Below are 20,815 nucleotides of genomic sequence, written 5' to 3'. Positions count from 1 at the left end.
TTTAGGCTTTCTTTATTGCAAGTTCTGTTTAATTAAGATTTTCTTATCCCCTGCTAGGTTAATAGCTTGCTAGACCCTGCAAGAGCCTCCTGTATGTGATTAAAGTTCAATGTAGAGATTGAGATACAATTATTTAAGGTAAATTACATCTGAAAGTGAAACCAGTTTTTTTTTTTCATGCAGGCTCTGTCAATCATAGCCAGGGGAGGTGTGGCTAGGGCTGCATAAACAGAAACAAAGTGATTTAACTCCTAAATGACAGTGAATTGAGCAGTGAAATTGCAGGGGAACGATCTATACACTAAAACTGCTTTTTTTTAGCTAAAGTAATTTAGGTGACTATAGTGTTCCTTTAATAGAATGATACTACCTAACCCACAAACTAATCAGGATTTCCAATTGTCTGCTGGCCGTCTGAACATGAGATTAATGTGCTCACTACGTCATCCCTTTACAATGGCAGAGGCACAGAAGTGCCAGCACAGATCTGCGTGTATCAGGTGAGAGGTTACAGCAGACTCACCACTTTTACCACACCACGGAGTGTCACATATAGACATACCACTCAAGACTTTGAAAGACATAATTCCCTGCTGAACATTGAATCCTCCTCGTGTTAATACAGTGAAGAGAAAGATGGATACCTGCTCAAATATCTCAGTAGTGTACTTGGGTGGAAAGGCTGGAGGTGGTGGTGGACTTGCGCGTCCATTGTCATGGCATGCCACAGGGATGGTATTGACACTGCGGCCGGTGTTATAGTTGCATTCCAATGTGTAACTAAACAAAGAAAAATAGGAAATGAATGATGGGATTGAATGGAAGCACAAAGAACGCTATAAAATCACAAACTGCAACTGCAGGTAAAATGGGAGTGGCAGCACTATAATACATATATACTATAAAATAGAACATAGAAACATAGAATGTGACGGCAGATAAGAACCATTCGGCCCATCTAGTCTGCCCAATTTTCTAAATACTTTCATTAGTCCCTGGCCTTATCTTATAGTTAGGATAGCCTTATGCCTATCCCACGCATGCTTAAACTCCTTTACTGTGTTAAACGCTACCACTTTAGCTGGAAGGCTATTCCATGCATCCACTACCCTCTCAGTAAAGTAATACTTCCTGATATTATTTTTAAACCTTTGTCCCTCTAATTTAAGACTATGTCCTCTTGTCGTGGTAGTTTTTCTTCTTTTAAATATAGTCTACTCCTTTACTGTGTTGATTCCCTTTATGTATTTAAATGTTTCTATTATATCCCCCGTCTCGTCTTTCCTCCAAGCTATACATGGTAAGATCCTATAACCTTTCCTGGTAAGTTTTATCCTGCAATCCATGAACCAGTTTAGTAGCCCTTCTCTGAAGCCTCTCTCTAAAGTATCAATATCCTTCTGGATATACTGTCTCCAGTACTGCGTACAATACTCCAAGTGAGGTCTCACCAGTGTTCTGTACAATGGCATGAGCACTTCCCTCTTTCTACTGCTAATACCTCTCCCTATACAACCAAGCATTCTGCTAGCATTTCCAGCTGCTCTATTACATTGTCTGCCTACCTTTAAGTCATCAGAAATAATCACCCCTAAATCCCTTTCCTCAGATGTTGAGGTTAGGACTCTATCAAATATTCTGTACTCGGCACTTGGGTTTTTACGTCCAAGATGCATTATCTTGCACTTATCCACATTAAATGTCAGTTGCCACAACTCTGACCATTTTTCTAGTTTACCAAAATCATTTGCATTTGGCTTATCCCTCCTGGAACATCAACCCTGTTACATATCTTAGTATCATCAGCAAAAATACATACCTTACCACCAAGACCTTCTGCAATATCACCAATAAAAATATTAAAGAGAATGGGTCCAAGTACAGATCCCTGAGGTACCCCACTGGTGACAAGCCCAAGCTTCGAATATACTCCATTGACTACAACCCTCTGTTGCCTGTCACTCAGCCACTGCCTTACCCATTCAACAATATTGGAATCCAAACTTAAATATTGCAGTTTATTGATAAGCCTTCTATGTGCAACAGAGTCGAAATATTCGATAAAACAGTATGTTCGATGCAAACAAATGTCAGCGCTGTACAATATTCCCCAAAAAGTATATACTTAGGGTGAGTACTTAGTAATGGAGTTGTTCTTATTGTGCAGAGTTTGCTTTCCATCTCCACAGCGGCGGATTTATACTTTGTATCCAATACCAATAATAACGTTCATGCACAGAGTAAAATAAGTGGTTATGGATTCCCAATATCCACAAAAGTCCAGTATATGGCAGATAAGCAATAGGCAAGTCAATTGTAACCCCTCCGTCGGTGCAGCTCTAGTCCATGTACATTCAGTGTGTCAGGCTGTACTGTATGGAAGCCAAAACGGAGGGACACTGTAATACAGCACCGCTGGAGAAGTCTGTCTGTACCGGTAAGTTTAAAGGCCTTTATCAAATCCACGCGTTTCGCCCACGCTCAGCGGGCTCTCTAAAGATAATGAGGTAGCCTTTCACTGTGATTTATATACCCTAGAGAGTTGCCGGGTCAAACTATTTTTTCTTAAAGAGACACATGTTCCCTCTGTGGCAGGGCTTTTCATGTCTAAAGTTACGCAAGTTTATTTACATTATAGGGTATACAGAATCAAGAATTTAAATACTTAAATATGTAAAATACATAGGAATAATTTCATCATGATATAAAACGAAAACAAAATATTATCACAAAAATTACACTAATTAAGAGATCAATGCAAATAGAACTTTAGCCCTTGTGAATATACATAGAAAATCCTCAGTATAAAGACATGATCATTACAAAATTCATAAACAAAATAAGGGATTTACCTGCTTTAAGACTACCGTGGTCTGACATTAATTCATGGATTTGCGTATTTAGAACGATTGCATTTCCCTATACAAGTTAAAACTGAGTGTATAAAATGATTTTGTATGGCTCAGACCAAGTATCGTGTTATATTCCACATGGAACGTTATTGTGGACATTTAAAGTGTCTTTGCATAGGGTGTGGACTTGAGCTAATACGTAGAACACAAGACACATCCAACGAAATGCTGCACATTGTGAAATCTAGAACCCATTCTAAATGTGCAGTGAATTTATCGAAATAGAGATAATACAGTAACCGTTTACTATATTCACTAAAATTGTCCGCTTAACCGGACTAAACATGTATGTGGGCTTAAGTTAAATACGGTAGTAAAACTGGAGGTACATCCAACAGAATGTTATACTCTATAAAAAAAAATAGAACACTATAGGAGAGATATATATATATATATATATTCCTTCAAAGTGGATGAGAATTTAATGCTTCAAATAGAAAAATGGAAAAAAGTGCAGACCTTAAAATCCTTCATTCAATAGACATATATTATGATGAAATAAAAATACAAAATGATTAAATAATGATAAAATAGTAAGAAAATAATCTAAAATGGAATCTAAGATAAAAGTTTCTATTTTAATGGTTATTATAGGATATTAATTAGTTCTAATACGGCATTAAAGCCAAACGGGAGTTTTTACATTATAGATCCGGAGCATCTCTTGATTAACTCGTTTTTTATTTAAGTCCTCCCCCCCCCCTCTCCGTGGTATGCTCACTAGTTGTATCCCACACAATCTGAAAGTTTGTGAATCACTATTATGGCTCTCCAGAAACTGTTTGGATAAAGTGAGGTTTTAGATTGTAAAAATGTTCCCTTAGTCTAATCCTAAGCATCCGTTTGGTTTGTCCCACATATTGACAACCACACTCACATTCTAGTAAATCAATAACTTGTTTAGAATGACAGGTGATACAGTCTTCAATGTTGTATGTTTTATCGGTTTTCTTTGATTGAAAGCTGGTGATATTACCAAAAGGAGGCCCTGCGGTTGTACAGATATTGCACTGCCTGCATTTAATAAAAAAAACCTTTGTGGTTGTAGCGGAGCTGCAATATTCACATCAATATCTCCGCTTGTAGACTTGTACAATATCCAAGAGCAGCGTGGTTCAGCAGTACAACCCCAATTCCTCAATAACCGGACGATACACAGTTTTGGGAGTCAACTGTTTTTTATTGAGCCACAGCTCAATTCCCCATGCAAGGGGTTTCTTTAATTACATTCCAGGGGGTTTCCACTGGTGGACCTTGTTGGGGACAGGGAACAAAGTAACATTTCCCAGACTGCTCCTCTGTACTTGGGAGATAATTGGGTAAGGACAACGCTTTAATTACATTATTTCACAAGTACAGAAAATATACAATATTTTAAACAATAATAACATACGTTCATATTAGCTAGAACTCCACGAAACATTCTTCACCGAACAGCCGCGATCTGAGCGCTCACTTTGTCGAAATATCGTTTAGATCTGTTCGATAGAATAGGAACGCCATTAGAGTGAAGTTTAGACCAGTCAACCACGAGGTGAAGCCCCAAAATAGTTCCAGATGGTTTTAGGTTTAGACCGGTCTCCTTTCGGAAGTATCTAACTTTAAACTGACGAATGTAACTGTTCGTGTAACAGGGAGGTCGTGTGCCCTATGTTCGGTAATGTCTTTCATACGAATGCCACTCTAGATAAGTGAGGGGGAACGAACATAAGGAACTGATGGAAGTTTAGCGGTGTCTTGAATATAAATAGGTGGCTAGTTTTTCCACAGTGGTCATTTAAAAAATGTTTATCAATATTCAGAGCTTTAAAACTATGAACTATTTTTTGTTTAATTGTGGGTGCTCCCCTTAAAACTATTTTAGGTTTGGGTGGTAGTATAGGGCCTAGTGTGGTATCTTGAAGTAAAAAGTGGCAATTTTTTGAATAATCTTTTTTAAATGTGTAGACTGAGAGCTGTAGTTAAATATAAGTGGACAATTATTATCGAATACATGTCTATCTCGGGGTAATAATAATTGTTGTCTATCTAACTGATTGACCTTGAAACCGATCTATTCAGAAGTTCTAGATCGTATTCCTTTTCTTCAAATTGTTTTTTAACTTTTTCGATTGGTGTTTGGCACAATATCCCGTCTGTGTAGTTTTTCTTAATCCTCTGAAATTGTCCTAGAGGAACATTATGTAACCAGGGGGGATAGTCGCAACTTGAATTTAAAATAAAGCTATTTACATCCACAGTTTTAAAAAAGGTTTTGGTTTTTAAAACACCTTGTTCTACGTAAAACACTAAATCCATAAAATCTATATCTGTGCGGCTGTAATTATAGGTAAAAGATAAATTAAAAACATTGGTGTTAATTCATATAGAAATTTATAACGGATAAATGATCCAAGAGATAACCAGAGGCTTCTAACTAGGTGTTCGAGAGCTCGGGAGAACCGATAATCAAACCACAGACTTACTTTGTTGTAGTTCAAAAAACATCTCAATCTTTAATTGGGAAAGCATTGCACATATAAAATGGCATTAGTCTACTGCACGTGTCTACATGAAAAACAACAAACAGTTACTTTTTACTGAGCATTTGTGCGTGAAAACAAGGGACAATTGCTTACTTGAAAACCTCTTATCTAAGCTGTTAAAATACCAAGGTTAACAAAAAGTAACATTTCATGAGAAAGAGAAACAGAAGTTAAGAATTTAGCTTTTAACCCCTGCAGATGTGGAAGGACTTAACTAAGGCAAAGGCTTTAACTCTTTATTTACCTTTATCTATGACTTAATGTAACTTAAAAATTCTAATAAAATAGATTCCTCTCCTTCCTAAAAAAAAAAAAAAACAAATAAAAAAAAAAGACGTCTAAATACGACTAGATTCGTCACCCAGGGATGTCCTTTCCAGACAAATAAATGTGCCCAGAAGGTCATAAAAATTAATTAACATAACTGGGTGCGAATCTAGTCCCCATCGCAGTACCTGTAGTTTGAAGATATAGGTCTTTATTGTGCCAGAAAAAAAAATGCAACAAAATAAAATGAATGTACTCTATTAAAAATTCTACTTGTTCCATAGTCATATCGGCTTTTTCATAAAGGGTATACCTAATGGCTTGTAAACCTAGATTGTGGTTAATAACTGTATATAACGATGTTACGTCACAAATGACAAGCCATAGGTTGTTATTCCATATTTTCCCTTCTATCAATTTCAGATGCTCACCACTGTCTTTCAGAGAGGATTGGGACATCTCTACATAGGGTTGTAATAAAACATCTATATATTGTGATAAATTGGCTGTGAGTGACTCAATGCCTGAAATGATCGGTCTACCCAGAGGCTTGGTTAAATTCTTGTGTATTTTCGAGAGGAAATAAAATGTTTTTTTTAGGTTGTGAATTAGACACATATTTGTATTCTTTTTTTGTTAAAATCCCTTAAAATTCTCCCGTTATCTAAAAACATGTGCAAATTCTTTTTGGTTTCCATTGTTGGATCTTTCATTAAAACTTTGTATGTAGTGTCATCTTTTAAAATTCTATCACATTCTTCTTCAAAGCGCTGCGGAATTTGATGGCGCTATATAAATAACATAATAATAATAATAATACGAGTTGTTCATAATAACTATGCCCCCCTCCACCTCCACCCCCTTATCTGCCAGCTTTATAATATTTTTGTTATCATTTAGTTCTTTAAGTGCTTTCCTCTCGCATAGTTAAATAGTGGAGGTTATTAGGTATTTTTGATGGAATACATTCCAAGTCACTAATCATGGCTGTGGTGAAGGCTTGCATGGAGGCACTAATTTGGTTGGTGGGAAAAAAAAAAAAAAGTAGATTTATTTTTGAGTTCTGAGTGTTTACAATCATTGTTCGTTAAAACATTAGAACTCATGGCCGGCTGCCAAGCGATCAAGACGCGAGTGTGTGGAGCTCCGTATCAGCAGACAAAAAAAGTAAGCACTCACCCGACATCCAGCTCCCAAAATCGGCCACACACACGCCCCTCGACTAGAGACACTAATGGGGCGCAAAAATAAGAAAAACCGCCAGCCAGAAACACCCAAATTAGCCGATATCCGGCTATCATTTACAAGGCCTAATCCACAGGCAGCTGCTAAGATGGCGGCCGCAGTTAGTAGTGCAGAGGAAGACTCCCAGGACGACAGGGAAAGCCTTACCTCACATACAGCAGAGTCTGAACTCCCATGTCCTGACACAGAATCAGAGGCAGAATCATCCCCTGTCACGAAAAGAGACATCAGGGATCTCTTACAAGAAATGAGAGAAGTGTGGAGGGCAGATATTTTAAACACACAGAAAGAGGTGGGGGACATCCAACAAAGGCTAACAGCAATGGAAACTAGAGAAAAGGCAAGAGACCATCAGATGCAGAACTCCCAAGACACAATGCAGACTCTCTCCTCACAAGTCCAGAAACTAACCCGGACTGTCACCACTATGGAAGCTCGACACAGAAGGCGGAACATACGCCTCAGAGGGATTCCAGAAAATGTGGAAGGAGAGGCATTAATACCCTATATACATCGCCTATTATCTTCAATGGGCCTTAAAGGAGGCGCTGACCCCGCCGCAATACTTTCAGCGTTTCGAATCCGGAAAGCGGCAACGGCACCGGAAAACGCGACCAGAGACACTATAGTGGTCACAAAGGACGTGGCAACCCGCACCGCTATCATGTCCCGCTCAAGAGACCTGGGCACTGTGCAAATGGAAGGCAACACGGTGGCCCTATATGGGGATCTACCATTCGCAGCACTGGCGGAACGGAGGCAACTTGCACCAGTTGCCAAACGACTGCGAGGTGCAGGAGTCAGATACCGATGGGGAGCAGACGGGTCCCTGGAGGTACCACGGGGAAACCAGACGCTCATCCTGACTTCTATGGACGACCAAAAGGAGTTTCTCAATCAGCTGCACCTTCCGGAGCCCGGGGGGCCAGACTCCACAGAAGAGGACACCGCAGCGCAAAATACGCCCAAAAGCAATCTGGGTCCGAAGACAAACATGTATATAGCGAAATTGCCCAAGAGACACTCACAAGCCTCACCACTAAGTGGCGGCACACATACCCTCAGATCCCGTATAGCTGACCAGCTGTGGCGCAAGTAGCGCGAGATCAGTCACCACCTGAAACCTCACCTGAGCGTCACCTACTCTTCAATATACCTCTTACAGCCCCAACAGACGACTTGTTATTGTACCCGGACATTAAATGTAGATATTGTCAGGTTGATATATGTTACACTATAGCATAGCGAACTCTGAGACATCATTATAATACTGTGCTACCTATTTCTTATTATTGTTATAATCTTATGTTACCTAATTCTTGATACTACTCATATTATGACAAAGTTATATCATGAATATTCAATTCTAATAAAAAACATAAATTGAAAAAAAAAAAAAAACATTAGAACTCATAATGGGAGTAGTCATAAAAAAATGTTTTACGGATAAATTCCTTAAAAAAATTACGAAAAGGGTTGGAGGAAGTGGATGGGTCATATTTCAAACCTTTATTCAGAACTTTAATATGGTTGGATGTTGGAACTGTACTGGAAAGGTTAAAAATTCCCATAGGTCCTACCAATTTGTTCTTTTTTGTGTTCTGTATTCTTCTTCCCCCTCTTGATCCCCTCGATAAAATCTTTTTTGTAGACCATTGGTTCTTCTGTTTAAATGTGTGTTGGTGTACAAGTGTTGTGGTCCTAAAAAATCCCTTTCGTCATTTTGGATCGCAATCTCTTTTTCCTGGTTCAGTACATTATATCTATTGGAACTAAAGACACTACTGGTGTCCACGTAAGGTTTCTGAGGTCTGAAATTACCACTCTGTTTACTGTTCCTTGTTCGGTTGGTAGGTGTATGTTTTGTTTTACTGTGCGTAACCGTAGTCCACCTATCATTTTTGTGTGCTAAATATAATTGGGGTTCTTTCAAAAAAGAATGGCAATACTTAGGGAAAGACGGGGTCCTATTATTTTTCTCCACCATATTGGGGTCCTCTACTAAATATTTCCTTAGTTTGGAAATCCTAGGCTTACTATATTATTTATCCCTATAGTTAGGGATAGTCGAAAAGGATTTATTGGGATTGTATTAGGGGTCATTTATATTTCGGTCTTTTTTTTTTTTTTTTTTAATTCTTTATTTTTCAGGACGCTTTGTTTTAATACAAGGTTGGACACATAAAAATTGAAAAACACGTCGATACAGATACAAGTATAACATTGAATATAGCATTACTCTTAGAACTGGTGTGATAATCAATCTTTTTTTAAACAGCATCATTTTTTCTTTTTGGTACATGCTTAAACTTTGTTTGGGGACTGCTAGGGAGATGTCGCTCTATAGTGAGCTTCTGCTTATGATTTGCTCTGCTTGCGGTCCCTATGTGCGTTGTTTACGACCTGTGCCCTGTGGTGGTGCATGTTGATGGTTGGGGTTGCGGGTTGCAGGCACTTGTCATGTGTAAAATATGTAATATCATGCTGGTTGCAGGTTTAAGAGGTGGTTGCTTATCGTGAATAATGTGAGCATGTGCGCTCTTAATAATGTGGTGTTGAGGTAAAGGGATATGTAACCACGCTGTGGCCCCTGACCCAAGGGGGCGGTGGGGGTGGGAGGGGTGTGGGGGAAAGATACGCCATTTGGTGTTAGTGAATATGCTTGTCAGCCTAATCTGCCCTTGCTTGTGCTGGGCTCCGGCCCGTGAGGGCACTGTGTAGTGTTGCCATATTTAAGCAAGGGGGTAAAATACCCTCTACCATGAATAAACACTGAAATAAAACAAAATAAGATAACATTGAGTTTCAAATATAGTCCTCGGGAGTTAGCATCCCGCAGTCACGGTGTCTCTGGCTGTGGGTTCCTCTCTCTCGGGGTGAATGGTGTGACGGACGCTGGGTCCCATGAGGTCGCCTGGTGTTCGGAGGTGGACGGTGCGGTCGGGTGCAGCAGACCCAGTGTACTCAAAAAAGTCTGTGCAGCTCCCAAACTCTGCAGCATATGTGTAGTCCCGTTCTGAGTCACTGTTAAGGAGCCGTTCGCTCCCCAGCGGTAAGCCAGACCTGCGTTTCTAAGCTGGGTTGTGACAGGCCCATAACTTTTACGGATCTGGAGGGTGGCCCTTGTAAGGTCCTGGTAGAACGTGAGGCTTGAGTTCTCGAATGTGAGCGGTGCCTTATCTTTGATTGCCGCCATAATTTGGAGCTTATCAGGTAGCGTGACGCATCTGAGAATGACGTCTCGTGCCAGAGGCATTGTGCGTTGAGGAGGGCTTGGGAGACGGTATACACTGTCTATGTTTATTCGTTTGGCCACAGTGTGAGACATGACTGTTGTCACCAGTCTTCTAACGTAGTGTGGCAGTTCTGCTGCCGTGACCGCTGAGGGTATGCCCCTGATCTTGATATGTGTACGCCTCTGGCGGTCTTCCAGGGTTGCAAGCCTGAGTGACAGGGTCTGGTTTTGGGCTTGAAGCTCTTGTATGGAGGTATCCACGGTGGTTAAGTGGGTTTGCACTGTTATTATGTCCTCCTCTGAGGTTCGCACTCTCTCAGTGACTGCCTGCACCTCCCTTTTAAGTAGAGCGGAGTCCGCCGCCAGTAACTTGTGTATTTCTGCCAGGAGAAGTTTTAAATCCCTTTTTGTGGTGGGTGCTGAGTCATCTGGCTGCTCATGTTGCTCAGCTTAAGGGGTTTGTGGGGATTGTGAGCTACCAGGTCTGTCATGGCCTGCTGCTGTGCCCATGTCCCTAGCTTGCGTGTTTTCCGCGGGAGTGGGTCTGAGTTGGGCGGGCCTCTGTAACATGGCCCCTATATCCTGACCTTCTGCCTGGTTTTGGGGCTTTTGTGAGCGCCTACCTTTCCCTGGCATTGGTGCTGGTGAGGCTGGCAGTGTTTGGAGTTGCGGACTGTCTGCTCTGCTCGCGGTAAAGCTCCCCAGTATTCCTTCCAGGTTGTGGAGTGCTCGGTAGGCCTCAGACCTGGGCTTCCTCCTTGTTGTTTTTGGTGCCTGGAAAAAAGGCATCAGTCGGTTCCTCTTGCCCTGCTGGATCCAGTTCGGTGAGTGCTGTGGCTGGATTGTTGGTGGTTTTGCCGATATCGGCCGGATTAGTTTTGGAATCTTAGGAGCTGCTAGAAATGGCGTCTGATCGGGTCCGTGGTTAGGCTCCGCCCCCCTATTTCGGTCTTTTTTATTATACAGTTGCAAGAAAAAGTATGTGATCCCTTTGGAAAAATATGGATTTCTGCACAAATTGGTCATAAAATGTGATATGATCATCATCTAAGTCACAACAATAGACAATCACAGTCTGCTTAAACTAATAACACACAAAGAATGAAATGTTGCCATGTTTTTATAGAACACACCATGTAAACATTCACAGTGCAGGTGGAAAAAGTATGTGAACCCTTGGATTTAATTACTGGTTGAACCTCCTTTGGCAGCAATAACTTCAACCAAACGTTTCCTGTAGTTGCAGATCAGACGTGCACAACGGTCAGGAGTAATTCTTGACCATTCCTCTTTACAGAACTGTTTCAGTTCAGCAGTATTCTTGGGATGTCTGGTGTGAATCGCTTTCTTGAGGTCATGCCACAGCATCTCAATTGGGTTGAGGTCAGGATTCTGACTGGGCCACTTCAGAAGGCGTATTTTCTTCTGTTTAAGCCATTCTGTTGTTGATTTACTTCTATGCTTTGGGTCATTGTCCTGTTGCAACACCCATCTTCTGTTGAGCTTCAGCTGGTAGACAGATGGCCTTAAGTTCTCCTGCAAAATGTCTTGATAAACTTGGGAATTCATTTTTCCTTCGATGATAGCAATCCGTCCAGGCCCTGACGCAGCAAAGCAGCCCCAAACCATGATGCCCCCACCACCACCATACTTCACAGTTGGGATGAGGTTTTGCTGTTGGTGTGCTGTGCCTCTTTTTCACCACACATAGTGTTGTGTGTTTCTTCCAAACAACTCCACTTTGGTTTCATCTGTCCACAGAATATTTTGCCAGTACTGCTGTGGAACATCCAGGTGCTCTTGTGCAAACTGTAAACGTGCAGCAATGTTTTGTTTGGACAGCAGTGGCTTCCTCTGTGGTATCCTCCCATGAAATCCATTCTTGTTAAGTGTTTTACGTATTGTAGATACGCTAACAGGGATGTTAGCATTTGCCAGTGACTTTTGTAAGTATTTAGCTGACACTCTAGGATTCTTCTTCACCTCATTGAGCAGTCTGCGCTGTGCTCTTGCAGTCATCTTTACAGGACGGCCACTCCTAGGGAGAGTAGCAGCAGTGCTGAACTTTCTCCATTTATAGAAAATTTGTCTTACCGTGGACTGCTGAACAGCAAGGCTTTTGGAGATACTTTTATAACCCTTTCCAGCTTTATGCAAGTCAACAATTCTTAATCGTAGGTCTTCTGAGAGCTCTTTTGTGCGAGGCATTATTCACACCAGGCAATGCTTCTTGTGAAAAGCAAACCCAGAACTGGTGTGTGTTTTTTATAGGGCAGCTGTAACCAACACCTCCAATCTCATCTCATTGATTGGACTCCAGTTGGCTGACATCTCACTCCAATTAGCTCGTGGAGATGTCATTAGTCTAGGGTTTCACATACTTTTTCCACCTGCACTGTGAATGTTTACATGGTGTGTTCAATAAAAACATGGCAACATTTCATTCTTTGTGTGTTATTAGTTTAAACAGACTGTGATTGTCTATTGTTGTGACTTAGATGATGATCAGATCACATTTTATGACCAATTTTTTTCAAAAGTTGTATGCACTCAGGTTTTTCTAAATGAGGAATTTATTCATCCAGTTTTATTAAAACTCTTTTGCGTTTGCAAATGATATGATTAATTAACTCAAAAGAACAATTATCTAAAATAAGATTCCGGTTATGCAGACACCTTAAAGGTCACTATGGGCACCCAGACCACTTCAGCTCCATGACGTGGTCTGGGTGCCAGGTCGCTCTAGTTTTAACCCTGCAGCTGAAAACATAGAAGTTTCAGAGAAACGACTATGTTTACACTGAGGGTTAATCCAGCCTCTAGTGCAGTGATAGGCAACCTTCGGCACTACAGACTACATCCCCCATAATGCTCTTACACCCATAATGCTGACAAAGCATCATGGGAGGTGTAGTCCAAAAGATCTGGAGTGCCGAAGGTTGCCTATGCCTGCTCTAGTGACAGTCACTAGAGGTCGCTTCAGTGATTTACACCGAGTAAATCGCACTTATTTGACGTCCTCACAGAGTCCAGCGTCAAATAAGATCCTCATTCACGTTTGAATGCGTGCACACCTCCGGCTGTGCATGCGCATTCAGTTCCATTCGGAAGCAGACGTTGGCGGGGGAGGAGAGGTCACTAGCGCCGAAGGAGCCCGGTGCTAGACTAAGGTAAGTGGCTGAAGGGTTTTAACCCCTTCAGCGCCAAGGGAGGGGCACCCCGAGGGAGTGGGCACTCCAAGAGCCTATAGATCCAGGAAAATGGGTTTGTTTTCCTGGCACTATAGGATCCCTTTAAGTGAATATAGTAAACGGTTACTGTATTATCTCTATTTCGATAAATTCACTGCACATTTAGAATGGGTTCTAGATTTCACAATGTGCAGCATTTCGTTGGATGTGTCTTGTGTTCTACGTATTAGCTCAAGTCCACACCCTATGCAAAGACACTTTAAATGTCCACAATAACGTTCCATGTGGAATATAACACTATACTTGGTCTGAGCCATACAAAATAATTGTATCCACTCAGTTTTAACTTGTATAGGGAAATGCAATCGTTCTAAATACGCAAATCCATGAATTAATGTCAGACCACGGTAGTCTTAAAGCAGGTAAATCACTTATTTTGTTTATGAATTTTGTAATGATCATGTCTTTATACTGAGGATTTCTATGTATATTCACAAGGGCTAAAGTTCTATTTGCATTGATCTCTTAATTCGTGTTATTTTTGTGATAATATTTTGTTTTCGTTTTATATCATGGTGAAATTATTCCTATGTATTTTACATATTGAAGTATTTAAATTCTTGATTCTGTATACCCTATAATGTAGATAAACTTGCGTAACTGAACCTTTTTTTACACAAATTGCTTTAGACATGAAAAGCCCTGCCACAGAGGGAACATGTGTCTCTTTAAGAAAAAATAGTTTGACCCGGCAACTCTCTAGGGTATATAAATCACAGTGAAAGGCTACCTCATTATCTTTAGAGAGCCCGCTGAGCGTGGGCGAAACGCGTGGATTTGATAAAGGCCTTTAAACTTACCGGTACAGACAGACTTCTCCAGCGGTGCTGTATTACAGTGTCCCTCCGTTTTGGCTTCCATACAGTACAGCCTGACACACTGAATGTACATGGACTAGAGCTGCACCGACAGAGGGGTAACAATTGACTTGCACATGGCTTATCTGCCATATACTGGACTTTTGTGGATATTGGGAATCCATAACCACTTATTTTACTCTGTGCATGAACGTTATTATTGGTATTGGATACAAAGTATAAATCCAAATTGGGATACAACACAACCAACTAAAGGACCACCCCAGATCTCCTTTGTCCGCCGCTGTGGAGATGGAAAGCAAACTCTGCACAATAAAAACAACTCTATTACTAAGTACTCCCCCTAAGTATGTACTTTTTGGGGAATATTGTACAGCGCTGACATTTTTTTGCATCGAAAATTTTATTTGCGGGTTTAAGGAATAACCTCTCATGCGTCTGGCAGCTTTGATTTAAGATTTTAATTTATTTTGTTTTATTCTATACAATTTTATTGCGCTTTTTTGATTTATTGTCAAAACAGTATGTTCGCTTAATAATATAGCTTGAATATAGAGCATTACCTGTGAATTATCCCTGTGGTTTTATGTACGGCAACGCGCCCACTCCCTTCCTTAGACTGCCCATCTCTCTTGTCCTTGGCATACATATTCTTCTCAGAGAAGTTGCAGGCCATGAAATCGAAGTGTGCAGAGTTTAGTGAGATCAGTTTGGGGTACAACATGTTCTCTACCTAAAAAACAAATACCAGAGAACATGCATCAAACAACCACACTGTAGCCTTGTCTGCTAGTAAATAAATTCAAGTAAGCAGGGTACTCCGGTGGCAAAGTACTTATACTGTAGCACCTGATGGTAATTCAATTCATTGGTGTGCCACAAACACATTGGCAAGTTAAATGCAGTCCTTACAATGTGGATTAATAGGTCTCTGAATCTGGCAATTCTATCAAACTAAGTTCATCTTTCTAGAAAAGCTTCAATTTATGTGAGATCGATATACAACTAAAAGGAAAAATAAGTGGCTTGGAAAAAGTTCTCTCCTCTGCTTTGCCCTAGTAATGTATAGAAAGCACTGGTCTAATTATTTTGTAATTTAAAGGGACACTATAGTAACCAGAACAGGTTTAGCTTTATGAAGCAGTTTTGGTGTATAGATCATACCCCTGCAGTTTCACTGCTCAATTCTCTGCCATTTAGGAGTGGAATCACGGTCGTTATGCAGCTTAGTCACTCCTCCCTGCATGTGACTTCACAGCCTTCTTAGACATATTCTGTGAAGAGTCATCTAATATTTACACTTCCTTTATTGCAAAATCTGTTTAACTTAGAATGTGTTATCTCCTGCTCTGTTTATAGCTTGCTAGTCCCTGCAGGAGCCTTCTGTATGTAATTAAAGTTCAATTTACAGAGCAGGACATAAAAACGTTTAAAGTAAGTTAGCATCTAATTGGCAATAAAACCACTTTGCTTTCATGCTGGCTGTGTCAATCACAGCCAGGGGAGGTGTGACTAGGGCTGCGTTAACAGAAACAAACGTGATTTATCTCCTAAATGGCAGAGAATTGAGCATTGAGACTGCAGGAGCATGATTTATACACTAAACCGGCTTTATTACGCTTAAGTTGCTATGTTGACTATAGTGTCCCTTTAAGATAAATCAGTAGCATATTGTTAGGTTGCCAAAAGTTCCAGCTGTGTTTATTGCTGTTTTACATGGTAAACTTGTTTTCCTTACACATATCCAAACCCGTGTAAATGTATATTCAGGTGAACATCAACTGCAGACGCGTCTCACTCTTTCCACAGACTTCACACACTGTTTACTCTTTCCACAGACAGGTCTCACTCTTTCTACAAACTGCAGACACATCTCACTATTTTTACAAACTGCAGACAGGTTGCCCAATGTTCCAGCTGTGTTTATTGCTGTTTTACATGGTCACCTTTCTTTACACATATACAAACCTGTGTAAATGTATATTCAGGTGAACATCAACTGCAGACACGTCTCACACTTTCCACAGACTACAAAAACGTCTCACTATTTCTACAAACTGCAGACACGGCTCACTTTTTTTTTTTTCTTCACGTCTCTCAGTCTTTCCACAAACTGCAGACATTACTAAATGGGAACCAGCATAAGGAAACCAATAAAGCTATGTATGCTAGAAGTAGGTTATGAGCTTTATTGTCAATACTATGTATTTTCTGCCCCAAACCCTTTTTCTGTCCAGGCAAAAGCTATAGATTGATTCCAGTTTGAATTACCGGCCAAAGGAAAATCCTGATACACATATTCTACATATAAATCTGCTATAGGTCTTGGTACATTAGCAAGGTGATTCTCCAACCAGTACTTTATTACCACCAAAGCTAACAGACAGAGCGGTCTAAAGCTTATTCTTCATGGGCAAAACCAGCTGCACTACAAGATCACTACACATCAGACAAGACAAGTTCTCTAAAGCTTTTGCTTCATTTCCACAATAACAGTTTATTACCTGATCATTCTCATCTGAAAAATAGTTGCCGTACATGAAGCAGCCACGCTTGGAGGCATGACCATGCAAGTCCACATAGAAGGCGATTCCACTCTCCTGAGGTGGAATGAAAGGTGCGGAATCTGCAGGCAGCAAATGATCTTCCTCAATGGTCGGCTTCACATCCTGCCCCAAAATCCACCTTTCCTTTTCCCTGATAAAATCATCACCATCAGAGGACATGTTGGAAACCATTTCTGTAGTCCCCTGTGGTTGTATTTTGCCCTGAGAGTATGTAATACATTGATCTTCTTTGTCCATAATGTTGAGTAGGTTGTTGGATTTCTCCATATCTGACAAAGAGTCCTGGAAGGGTAATGGGCAATCTGGTAAGGAATGATTCAAAGTCTTTGGCTTAAGAGTGGGATTGGAGGCCAATGGAGAGACAGAGTTCTTCCAGTCAGGGTTGTTTGGGAAAACTCTGTTATGAATATGGTGATAGGACAAGACAGATTTTGCTCCATAAACTGATGGATGAAGATCAAATTCCGGATTAAGATATTGGCGGTTTAGATTGACCCCTCTGGTATCTGTTCTGCAATGGGAAACAAAAATTAAGATAAAAATCAATAATTTTCCACATTATGAGCAATATATTCTAAAGAGAGAAATGCAGTAAATAATTTAACGCTGATCAGCCACAACATTAAAACCACCTGCCTAATACTGTCCCCTTGGGCTGCCAAAAAGGCAAGACCCATAAACGTATCCTGTGGTATCAGGCAACAACACATTAACAGCAGATCAAATCATTTAAGCCCTGCAAGTTGTGAGGTGGGGTCTCCATGGATCGGATTAGTTGTTTCAGCACATCCTGTAGATGCTCAATCGGATTGAGATATAGGGAATTTGGAGGCCAAGGCATCAGCTTGAACTCTTTGTCATGTTTACCAAACCATTCCTGAACATTTTTGCAGTGTGGCAGGGTGCATTGTCCTGCAGAAAGAGGCCACTGCCATCAGGGAACACCAGTGCCATAAAGGGGTGTACGTGGTCTGCAACATTTTCTACGTAGGTCGTACTTGTCAAAGTAACATCCACATGAATGTCAGGACCCAAGGTTTCCCAGCAGAACGTTGCCCAGAGCATAACAATGCCTCCGCCGGCCTGACTTCTTCTCATAGAGCATCCTGCAGTCATCTCTTCCTAAAGTAAACGACGCACATGCCCCCGGTCAGCCACCTCATCTAAAAGAAAATGTAATTCATTAGGCCATGTAACCTTCTTCTTTTGCTCCCTTGTCTGGTTCTGAAGCTAATGTCCCCACTGAAGGCTCTTTCGGCGGTGGACAGGGGTCATCATGGGCATTTTGGCCAGTCTGCCACTACGCAGCTCCACGCGCAGCAATTTGCGATACATTGTGTGTTCTGACATCTTTCTACTGTGGCCATCATTAAGTTTTTCAGCAATTTTAGCAACAGTAGCTCTTCTGTACGATCAGAGCAGGCCGGGTTAGGCTTCGCTCCCCACGTGCATCATTGAACCTCATGCCCCCATGAACATGACACCGGTTCACCTATTGTCCTTCCTTGCACCACTTTTGGTATGCACCGATTTAATGGGCTCTGGACCATGTGAGTTGTTACAAGTAAGAGTGTGTTTTTTTTCCCTCACCATTAGCATATTAGAGCGGCACTGTCATGCCGAACTTACCTTTCCCCAATCGATTCCTCTTCTCTACCTCTCTCAGGATCTGTTCTTCATTTCTTCTAGGTTGCTTTAAATCTTAAGACAAAAGTAAGGACTATTTGTCTTATTGAGGTTTCCTATGCCTGATCATCTCTGACCAGCGGAGGAGCAAAGTGTGCTCAGTTTCCTGTGGTCAGAGAAATTTTCCCACAATTCTTACCTCTCCTCCGTGATCTTGCGATGCTTCCGGTCAGTATTCCTGAACGTCCTGTCACTTAGACAGAACGCCGGCGAAACTACCGAATTTCGTCCTAACAGAATGAGAACAGTTTCTCAGGATGCAATTCGGATTTTTGTTCGGATCGGAATTTCATTCAATTGAATGAAACTCCGATCCTATTCGTGCTGCGATAACTCCCTAATTCCCACAGTATTAGGGAGCCATCTACTAAAAGACCTAAATTGGTCTTTCAGACAAATTTACTAATACTAAGTAAAGACTAATACTCAGTGACTGCTCACGGTTTAAAAAAAAAAAAACAACAGAAAACCCTAGTATCCCCCCTCCCAAGCCCCCAACCGTGGCGCGAGAGTGAGGGCTATTAAACTTAAGGGGCTACCTACTGTTGTCCCCCCAGCCCCCATCCATGAGCGGCGGATGGGGGCCCTAAATAAAAAATGGGTGGGGGGAAAACCTATTGTCCTTCCCCTGGCTCCCACCCATGAGCGGCGGGTGGGGGCCCTAAATAAAAAATGGGTGGGGGGAAAACCTATTGTCCTCCCCGGCCCCCAACCATGAGCGGCGGGTGGAGATCCTAAATAAAAATGGGGGGGACCTATTGTCCTCCCCCATGGCCCCCACCCATGAGCGATGGGTGGGGGGGAAGAACAACTGGATTCGGTCTTGACAGTGCCGCTTTAATATACTGCACTTATATATTGTTTTTCTCCGAATAAATATATTTGAATGTTGGTTCGAAGGATTTCACATACTGTATACACATTGTCATCTATTATACTTGTTATTTGAGGGTGCACACTTCTGCTTTACCAAGTCATTTAAACTCAGAAGAGAAGGGACTGAGCCTCCTTCTTTCACCCTTAAGAACACATTTCCATAATATGAACTTATAACATGTCCACCTGTTAGAGTCCCGATTTGCACATACTTGCCTGTAATGCCCCCTTACCACCCCGTCTGGGTTCAGCATGGGGATAAGTTTGAAGACAAACAAGCGTCTTAGCATAATAGCACGGGGGTCGTCCTGCCGCAGGATGAATTCCAAGAAGCCATTAAACACAAAGCTGGAGGGGGTTTCACCTGGGTGAACGCGGCTACTCAGGAAGAACACCTGCAAGGACAGCGATGAGCATTTCAGATTAAACCTTTCCTGGTTTATGGTTACTATATAATCAGTCGATAATCTGATTAAACATCCTCTATGAGGCTGGCCAGCGGTTTCAGTAAAGGGTTACTCCAGTCTCCATGATGGAGCAAGCAATCTTTATGTGTGCGTGAGATTAGTGACTTGGGGCTAATGATAATTATGTGTAAAAATGATGTCAGTGTATGCTACGCCCTGGCAACAGCTGAATCAGCTTCTACGCTTGTATGTCCTCTCCTTCCACACGCCCCCTCACTACATGTGGAAATAATATTTTTTTTAATGTATTTATTCTTTATAATTCCCACCTCTTCACTATGAGCCTTGAGATTCTCTATGCAAAGTATGTAATTGGACCTCTGAGACTGAAGAAGTAACATGACAAAGGGCAGGGGTGGAAGGATCTCCCTCGGCGCTGGATTTCTGGTAAGATTATTCTGATAATACAAGGTTTTTGGAACTACAAATAAAAAAAAAATTTAAAAAGGGGGTGAACCAAGCTACTTATGCCCAAAAGTGTTTGTGACGAGAGCAATCTCGCCACATTGCATTGGAGAAGCCTGGCTGCCCGCCTCCTGCCTTTGGACTATGGCCCTGGGAGATTGGGCCCTTTAAAAACAGTATTCGGCCCTAACAGAGTGTATGTCACTCATTCTGGCCCTTTAAACACAGTGGGGCCATTCGGTACTTGCCCTGTGTGAGCGGTGATACCCCCAGATAGCTATGCCATGGAGCCTATTCATATAATGAAAGACTATGGGAAAGACTTTAGCTCCATGGCAATTGAACTGTGTGAATAGGATCTGAGCGCTCTTCGGTAGTTTTGTGCACTCAGATTCCAGCTATCTGGAGATATGTGAAATGTCTGTGTGTTATGTGTAAAAGATGACTTTATGTATTTTTAAAGAATTTTATGTCTTTCTGTAACCATGTGGTTAATGGAGTCTGCCTCTAGCCCTGGATAATTGGGTTACTTTCCCCTTTGTCTCCAGGATAGAGGCCTCT

General features: G+C 41.3%; 1 protein-coding gene across 2 annotated transcripts in view; it reads right to left on the bottom strand.

Moving 5' to 3' along the window:
• The window catches only part of AGBL5 (AGBL carboxypeptidase 5), a 173,479-nt gene that overhangs the window by 144,425 nt on the left and 8,239 nt on the right, over positions 1-20,815 (bottom strand). For both annotated transcript variants that reach the window (XM_063441915.1, XM_063441916.1), the window contains 4 exons: positions 19,599-19,777; positions 16,758-17,331; positions 14,817-14,986; positions 645-780 (listed from right to left, as the gene is read on the bottom strand). In XM_063441915.1, the coding sequence (XP_063297985.1) occupies positions 645-780; positions 14,817-14,986; positions 16,758-17,331; positions 19,599-19,777 (1,059 nt within the window). The remainder of the gene's footprint in view (positions 1-644; positions 781-14,816; positions 14,987-16,757; positions 17,332-19,598; positions 19,778-20,815) is intronic.

The sequence above is a fragment of the Pelobates fuscus genome, chromosome 2, assembly GCF_036172605.1.
Source record: "Pelobates fuscus isolate aPelFus1 chromosome 2, aPelFus1.pri, whole genome shotgun sequence".
Taxonomy (NCBI): Eukaryota; Metazoa; Chordata; class Amphibia; order Anura; family Pelobatidae; genus Pelobates; species Pelobates fuscus.
Note: the sequence above shows the minus strand (reverse complement) of the source record. Positions and strands in the feature narration are given on the sequence as shown.